Source organism: Chrysochloris asiatica, unplaced genomic scaffold (assembly GCF_000296735.1).
Source record: "Chrysochloris asiatica unplaced genomic scaffold, ChrAsi1.0 scaffold00045, whole genome shotgun sequence".
Lineage (NCBI taxonomy): Eukaryota > Metazoa > Chordata > Mammalia > Afrosoricida > Chrysochloridae > Chrysochloris > Chrysochloris asiatica.
Window position 1 is genome coordinate 17,071,182 of NW_006408563.1, and position 8,964 is coordinate 17,080,145.

Sequence of the window (8,964 nt, forward strand, 5' to 3'; positions counted from 1 at the left end):
AAAAAAATATATATGTACACATGACATTGTATGAATCTTTAGAAATGTGATTGATCATGTTTGCTCAAGGATCTGTTTAAGTTTATAAAATGAGTATTTGGGTATGCATTTGCTCACTGCAAAATTTTTTCAACCTGATAATATATTTAAATTTTTTCTGATTAAAATGTTGGGAAAGTATGGTAATACAAAATTACCATTTGCATATATATGTGCTAAAAATATACTTTTAGAGGAAAAATTATGAAAATATTTTACATGTTTTGCTTAGTAGTTTCTGATGGTAACTTTATCATAGTCAGAGCTGATTCCACTAATAATAAATAACGTGGGAAGAAGAATAGATCAGGAAAGAATCTCAGAAGACTAAGATGCTTAGAGAAAATTAAAACACAAAGGTTTAAATTTACGAAATATCAAAAATATAACCAGTTAAGATACATTTTTGTTTTTAAAAAGATCTTTAAATAGACTGTTATTGTATTTTATATCTTTTAATATAAAACATTTATTTAACATAAATATTAACAGCTGTAGAAAAAAAGTATAGGTCAGATTCTTTTTCCAAAATAATCTAAATGCTCTGCATTTATTAATCATTTAATTTTTATTTTCACGTAAATTATTTTATTTTGACCTCAAGATAGCCTTTACTTAAATCTGTCTTCCTCCAAGAATAATAATGCTATAAAACTTAAAAAATAAACAAAAAGAAAATAGGCATTCTGCTGGAATATTGTCATTATTTGGATTGAAATGGCTTTCCCGAGTTTGCCACCTTCATAATTATCCCCCCCCCTTTTTAAATCACATTACTTAATTATGTATAATAAAATTTGATTGGCAATCTTATGCACAAAGTGGTCTCTCAGCTACTGACTGATGTCCTAATTTAAGATTAATTGCAAATGTTTAACAACCTGAAAATTGTGCTTTGTAAGTGAACATAAATCATTAAGTTTTAAGCATTTAAGCTTTAAAATTATATTGTTAAATGAGGAAAACTGTTTCTAGAATATTTAAAATAAAATGCATCTATATTCTTTAAGAAGTAGAAAACATCTGTATTTGTGAGAGAATGTCCTTTAGTACTTAACTTTGAATCTTGCGCTGTAAGATAGTCCCATAGTTACTATTTGCAGTTTATGAAACCCATTATAAATTTCATGAATTGTGTTCAGGTATATAACTTGTATAGAAAATAAGTATTCTAAATTGTCACACTTTCTGGTATTCACAATGAGATAAGTCATATTTGTCTTTTAGATTAAAATGTAGAGACAGAAATTTATGACTTAAAAAATGATCTCTGAGAGTAAAATCTTGAAGACTTTTTTAAGTGACTGTACTTTTCAGGGCCGATAAAGTCTTAGTGCAGAAACATGCCACCAATCATCCCTCCCACTGCATTCTGGGTTCAGTCATTTGTTGCATGGGCCCCACAGAGCTCAGACACCATTCTCACAGTTATGGGGTTCATTAGGGCAGTGAACAGGATCAGAAATGTTTAAAACACAGTTCTTCTGATCAGAACAGCTTCTTCCCAGTTATGCCCACAGACAGACCTCTCTCTGATTCTTGCTTGACTTCTCAGCCACGGGCCTCCGTATCCTCTGCCCTGCTCCAGTCGTGTCACAAAGCACTTTTAGGGCTGCTGATAAATGCCCAAAAGCACTCCACTCTGACATGGGTCTCAGCCCAATGGCACTCAGCTCTAGCTTCGTGGATCAGCAAACCTAATTCCCCAATGAAGTGCATGAAGACACCCCACTCTACAAACAAGCCTCACCCAAAGGCACTCAGCTTCACTTGTTCCATGTCCCAGAAAGGCCACCACTTGGTCTCATGCTTTGGCTCTTGGTTCTACTGCTAGTGCTACCCCACTGTCCCAGCTTTCTGTCCCTGGGTTGAAGAGGTTAAATGCACAGGACTTTGGGGATCCCAAGGATGCACTCCACTCCTGGCTCTTCTATAATAGCAGTGCGACCCTCCTTCTGCTTCTGAGATGACTCATTCCATACTCAGCAGGGTGACAGCATCTACCAATCACAATTAGACTTGTTTAACAATCATTCACAACTAAATCATATAATCCATCAGCATCTTCCCCCACCTTCTCTTATCCAGACCCAACAGAAAAAAAGTGGGAATTTGGTGGAAGTTGATAGAGACTATAAAGATACATTAAGTAAATCACTACACTGCACTTATTTTTGACTTTTTAGGTTGACTTGTGCAGCAAAAAACTAGAAAGAGCAGAGCAGTTGATTGGAGGCCTTGGAGGAGAGAAAACACGATGGAGCCAAACTGCACTGGAGCTGGGGGAGTTGTACATTAACTTGACAGGTGATATCCTCATTTCTTCAGGAATTGTGGCTTACCTGGGAGCCTTCACGTCTAACTATAGACAGGTAAGGAATATTACTCCATCTCTAAGGTCTCTTTTAGACTCTCCAATCACAGCCTACGTTTAATCATGGGGTTTGGGTTTTGTTTTATTTTGCCAGTATAAGGAGGAAAATATTTTAAGATGATTTCTAGTTGCGTATTTTAGATATCTTATAAATCAGCCTGGTGGCTCAAAAAGTCTATATGAAATGATTTTTTAAAATAAAATAGGTTATCATAAAAAAAAAAAAAAATCAGGCTTTCTGGTCAGACAGAGACTGGTGAAACCCCTGAGCCACTAGCCCTGAGCCACCCTTCAGGTTTGGGAATGAACTCTCTCCATGGCTCAGTTTTCAGACAAACAATAGACGAGTCTACAGGGGGAGGTATGGACACCTTAGAATGACCAGCCATTCAGGATCAAAAGGGTACCATTTGCCCAAGGACAAAATTCAGAAGAGTTAGGAAAGAAAGAGAAATGAGAACCACAGGGAGGGGATAAGATAGATGTTTCATTGTGGGGATTGCAGCCAATGAGGTGAAACAAAATGTGTGTGAATTATTGAATGTAAAACTGATCTGCTCTTTAAACATTCACTCAATTCACAATAAATAGAAAGGTAAAAAAAAAAACCAAGCAAGATGAAGTCTTTCCAAAAAATATTAAATGGAATAGGTTTAGAAACAAAACCAGTTGAGCCTCGAAAATCACTGAGTTGGAAGCGACTCGATGGCACTTAACAACAATGATAAAGATAAAATTGGATGGATCCCAGGTAGTGCAGTGGTTAAGTGCTTGGTTGTTAACCAAGAGGTGAGCAGTTCTAATCCATCTGTTTCTCTCTCATTCTATGGGAGAAAAATACAGCAGTCTGCTTCCGTAAAGATTTACAGTCTCCCAAAATCCTTTGGGCCAGTTTTCCTCACTCCAGCAAGGTCACTCTGAGTTGTAATGAACTTGAGGTAAGGGGTAAGACTGACTTGGAACAGTGAAGGGAGTAGCTGCAGCCACCCTTCCTTAGCCCTTTCCTATTGGTTCAGAACATACCCTTGGTGTCTGCATTGGCTTGTTTATCTGTGATCTGCTCAAAGGGTAGTGTTGCTCTGGAGGATAAGCACTGAACTAAAACCCACAAAGTTGGGACACAGTGGGAGAAAGATGAGGCTTTCTGCTCATGCAGAGGTTTGCAGTCTCAGAGACCCTATACAGAGTCACTATGATTCAGAACCAATTGGATGGCACTTAGGAACAACAACAACCTGGAACCATTCTTCCCAACTCAACCTTATTCCAGTCAGTGTCATTCCAAGGGACTGCATCATGCCGACTGTACTATCACCCTGCTTCTGCCAGACTGGAAGGTGCGGTCAAACCACCACACAAATGTTTCAAGGAAACCTTGACATTCAGAACTGAGATCTTAGATTTACTGAAAATGACAATGCCACCCTCTAGTGACACACAATCCAAACTTATACATCCTGTGAACTCCCTGTACTCACCCTGATTCAAAAAGCCTCCTTTCCCACCCCGTCTATGAAGGCTTGAAGGAAATTGCATCCTTTCCTTGTTTCATTATATTAGCCTATGTCTCTGTTTCCCAAGGAGGCTCTAATGTTGCTTTCCCTTCTGATTTACCTCTAAAAGAATGTAGACTTCATTTAACATTGAATATAATTAATTTGTATTTGAGTTCATAATCAATTTACCATGCAAAGTATAGTTTTGTCTGAGGAGAATCTGATAAGCACAAATCATTTTTAAGGTGAGTTCCAACAATGGATTGTTGACTCAAGGAGTAAAATGTAATCTAGGAGTGTACAAGTATTCATTTGGCAACTTCCAACCTCATTTCTGTATTTTTCCTTTTTTTAAAAGAATCAAACCAAGGAATGGGCAGATCTGTGCAAAGGAAGAGATATACCCTGTTCAGATGATTATTCTCTTATGGGTACCTTAGGAGAAGCTGTGACAATTCGAGCTTGGAATATTGCTGGATTACCTTCTGACTCATTTTCCATTGATAATGGGATCATCATTATGTAAGGAAAAGATTTTTCTCATAAATGATCTTTGTTATAGAAGCACCAAACTTTTCAGTGAATCTTCTAACAGTTATGGTGGTAGTGGTGGTGGTGGTATGCTGTGGAGTCAATTCTAACTCATAGTGACCCTTTTAGGGTTTCCGAGGCTGTAAATCTTTATGGGAGCAGAAAGCCTCATCGTTCTTCCATGGAATCGCTGGTAGTTTCAAACTGCTGACCTTAATGTTAGCAGCCTGACTCATAACTGCTACACTACCAGACCTCTTTTAACAATTATAGCTAGTAACAATTTTCAGTATTTAAAACATTTTACTTAAGTAATTAATTAACTGAGTCCTGGTGTTGCACTGTAAGATAAGCACTAGACTGCTAACCACAAGGTCAGTGGTTCAAACCAATCAGTCGCTCCTTGGAAACCATATACAGAGTTGCTATGAATTGGAACTGACTCGACAACACTTCACAACAGCAACAACAACAACAACAATTAGTTAACTGTTAAATATTAGTAATCAATTCCTTCCCATTAATATTGGGACAGTGTAGTATTACAGAATTTTATAAACAAACAAAAGAAAAAGGTCACTTTTTCATAAGTTTTAATAAACTTTTAGAAAATAGAGCAAAACTCTGCCATAAGTAAGTGAAAACTCCATTCTCATAAATTGCAGGGTTTTATTGTCTTGGATTCAAGAAATAGGTAGCTATGGGTTGTTACTGGTAATGAGGTTGTTATTCCAAATTCTATCATTGTCCCTGGTGTGGAATCTTCTGATTAGTAGATGAATTTTCTAGAGACTGGACTGGAAATATTCTGGAGATTCCTGTAGCCTCGCCCTCTTCTCCACTTCTCACTTCCCAGAAATCAAGGACTTGCTTTGTCAAGACAATCATCAGTTGTGTTAATTCCAAGTTCATGTTATCATGGGCCTTTCATCACTGGGCAAGGCTCTCTGGGAGCTTTATATGTTAGAAATAGCTTGGGTAAACTCTCCAGTAGAGAATATTTAACTCTGACATGAATTATTTTGATTAGTTGTTGAACAGTTTCCTACTGGAAAAGCAATTGGTACTTCTTGTAGTTATCTAGTGCTGCTATAACAGAAATACCCCAACTGGATGACTTTAACAAACAGAAATTTCTTCTTTTAGAGTTAAAGAGGCTAGACATTCACATTCAGAGTACCAGCTCTGGGGAAAAGTCTTTGTCGCCTCTCAGCATCGGTAGGCCTAGCATCCCTTGGAGATCTCCATGTGTCTTGACATCAAACATTCGCTGGATCTGGGAGTTCCACAGTTCAGGGACCCAGACCCAAAAGATGCACTCCACTCCTAGTTCTTTCTTGGTGGTAGTGGGTTCCTCTTTCTCTGCTCACTTCTCTCTCTTTTTATCTTGTAAGATAAACAGTGTTGCAGCCACAATTTGGTAATATCCCATACATCAGATCAGGGTAGTGGTGGGATTAAGGATGGCATATCCCTTAGAGTGTATCCCTTGGAGTCCTGCTGTGGAGCTGTAAGTTAATGCGCTGACCTGCAAGGTCACTTTGTACTGCAAGATTGGTGGTTCAAGCTTACCAGCCACTCTTTGGAATCCCTGCACAGGGTCACTATGAGTCGGTACCGACTCAACGGCACTTAACAACAACAAAAATTCCACCCATTATTAGACTCCTAGTGTGGCAATGTAGGATAAGCACTGGTCTGCTAATCACAAGGTCAGAGGTTCAAACCCATCAGCTGCTTCTTGGAAATCATATACAGGGTTGCTATGATTCAGAACTGAATCTATGGCATGTAACAGAAACAACAATAATCCCACCCTTAGGAGTCCCTGTGTGGCACTGTAGGATAAGTACTGGACTGCTGATTGCAAGGTTGGCAGTTCAAACCTACCATTAGCTCCTCAGAAACCCTATACGGCGTTGCTACGGATCAAAAAAGACTCTGAAACTTGCTCTTTAATGCAGAGAGCTAAAGCAATAGGAAAAAATGATGCAGTAAATGATCTAAGCAGAGATTCTAAGGGCGACTTGAGAAGACAGAGTAAAGGATGAAATGTTAAAATGATTTGGAAACAGAAGATCAAAAGGAAAGAACATGCTTAGCATTTCTCAAATGTAAGAAGTGAAGAAAAGTTCAAACCTCGAGTTGCAATTTGAAGATTCTACAGACAAAATAATGATCAATGCAGGAAACATCAATAGAAGACAGAGGAATACACAGAATACAAAAAAAGAATTGGTTTGTGAACAACCATTTCAGGAGGTATAGCATATCATCAAGACCCAATGGAACTGAAGGAAGAAGTCCAAGCTGCACTGTAGACATTGGAGGAAAATAAGGTCTTTGGCAGCAGACATTTGCCCAGTGCAATATGTCATTTGCTTTCTTGACTGCTATTTGATTGTGGATTCAAGTAAAATGACATCTTTGACAATTTCAGTCTTTTTTCCATCTATCATCTGTTATTTGCCTAGTTGTGTGTGTTTTTGTTTTCTTTACATTGAGGTGCAGTCCATACTGAAGGCTGTAGTCATTAATCTTTATCAGTAAGTATTTCAAGTCCTTCTCACTTCCAACAAGCTAGGTTTTTTCATCTGTATATTCCAGGTTGTTAAGGAATCTTCCTCCAGTCGTGATGCCACATTTTTTTTTTTTTTCATATAATATAATTTCTAGAATTGTTTCCTCAGCATACAGATTGAATAAGTATGATGAAAGGATACAACTCTGCCCACCTTTAAACCATTCCCTTTCCCCTTGTTCTCTTCTAATGACTGCTTCTTAATGTGTATGCTGGTTCCTCACAAGGACAGTGATGTGTTCTGGAAAACCATTCTTCAAAATGCTCTGTATAGCTTGTTATGGTTCACATAGTCAAGTGCCATTGCAGAATCAATAAAATACAAGTAAAAGTAAATCTTTCTGGTATTCTTTGCTTTCAGCCATTATCCATCTGACATCAGCAATCTTATTTCTCCTTCCACATCCTCTTCTGAACCTGGCTTGAATTTCTGGCAGGTCCCTGTCAATGTATTGCTGCAACTATTTTGAACTCCTTGCATGTGATATTAATGATATTATTCATGATATCTGCATTTCATTGAGTCACTTTTCTTTGGAATGGGCACACATATGAATCTCTTCCAATTGGTTGGCCAGATAGCTGCCTTCCAAATTTGTTGGCATAGATGAGTGAGTACCTCCAATGCTTCATTAGTTTGTTGAAAGATTTAATTTGCATTCCATCAATTTCTGGAACCTTGGTTTTCACCAATACCTTGAGTGCACCTAGGACTTCTTCTTTCAGTTCTTTATCATATGCTACCTCTTGAAATCATTGAACTTCGACCATTTCTCTTTGGTACAATGACTCTGTATATTCCTTCTAACGTCTTTTGATGCTTTTCACACATTCAATATTTTTGCCATAAAATACTTCCATATTGGAAGTCAAGGTTTGAATTTTTTCCTTCAGTTCTTTCATCTTGAGAAATGCTGAATGGATTTTAGGTTTTCTAGCTCCAGGATTTTGCACATTTCATTATGATACTTTACTTTGCTTTCTCAAGATGCCCTTTGAAATGTTCTGTTCATCTCATTGACTTCCTCATTTCTTAAATTCACTTTAGCATCTCTATGTTGGAGAGCAAGTTTCAGAGTCTCTTCTGACATCCATTTTGGTCTTTATTTCTTTCTTTTCTGTATTTTTGATGCGACTTTTGTTTCTTCCTTCGTCTTTCTCTCTTTCCCGTATTTTTAATGAGCCTTTTGCTTCTTCCTGTATGAAGAGCTTGATGTCATCTTACAACTCTTCTGTTCTTCATTCATTATTGTCTAATGCATCAAGTCTATTCTTGAGATAGTATCTAAATTTATGTTAGAAATGTTCAAGGTCATATTTTGGCTCTTGTGAACTTGCTAATTTTCTTCAGCTTCAGCCTGAACTTGCATATGAGTAATTGATGATCTGTTCCATAGTTGGCTCTAGCCCTGTTTTGGATGATGATATTGAGTTTCTCCATCAATTCTTCCCATGGTGGTTGGTTCTGGTTCTGTGCTGTGGAGTCAGTTCCAACTCATAGTGACCCTGTATAGGGTTTCTGATGCTGTAAATCTTTACAGGAATGGAAAAGTTCATTTTTCTCCCATGGAACAACTGGTAGTTTCAAACTGCTGACCCTGAGGTTAGCAGCCTGACTAGTAGCCACTATGCTAGCAGAGTCGTTATTTGACTCCTGTGTATTCCATCTAGTGGAATCCATGTGTATAATGTTCTTTTATGTGGTTTAAAAAAGGTGTTTGCAACAAATAAATCATTGGTCTTGCAAAATTCTATCATACGATCTCTAGCATCATTTCTATCAACAAGACCATATTTTTCAGCTACTGATCCTTCCTCTTTGTTTCCAACCTTCTGGTTCCAATCACCAGTAATTACCAACACATCTTGGTTACATTTGATCCATTTCAGACTGAAGAAATTGAGAGAATTCTTCTATTTCATCATCACTGACTTTAGTGGTC

The 8,964-nt window shown here is 37.7% G+C and overlaps 1 protein-coding gene across 1 annotated transcript in view; it reads left to right on the forward strand.

Moving 5' to 3' along the window:
* Positions 1-8,964, forward strand: part of DNAH7 (dynein, axonemal, heavy chain 7) — a 324,797-nt gene that overhangs the window by 202,063 nt on the left and 113,770 nt on the right. Inside the window, exons 46-47 of the mRNA XM_006862048.1 lie at positions 2,226-2,411; positions 4,268-4,431. Of these exons, the coding sequence (XP_006862110.1) occupies positions 2,226-2,411; positions 4,268-4,431 (350 nt within the window). The remainder of the gene's footprint in view (positions 1-2,225; positions 2,412-4,267; positions 4,432-8,964) is intronic.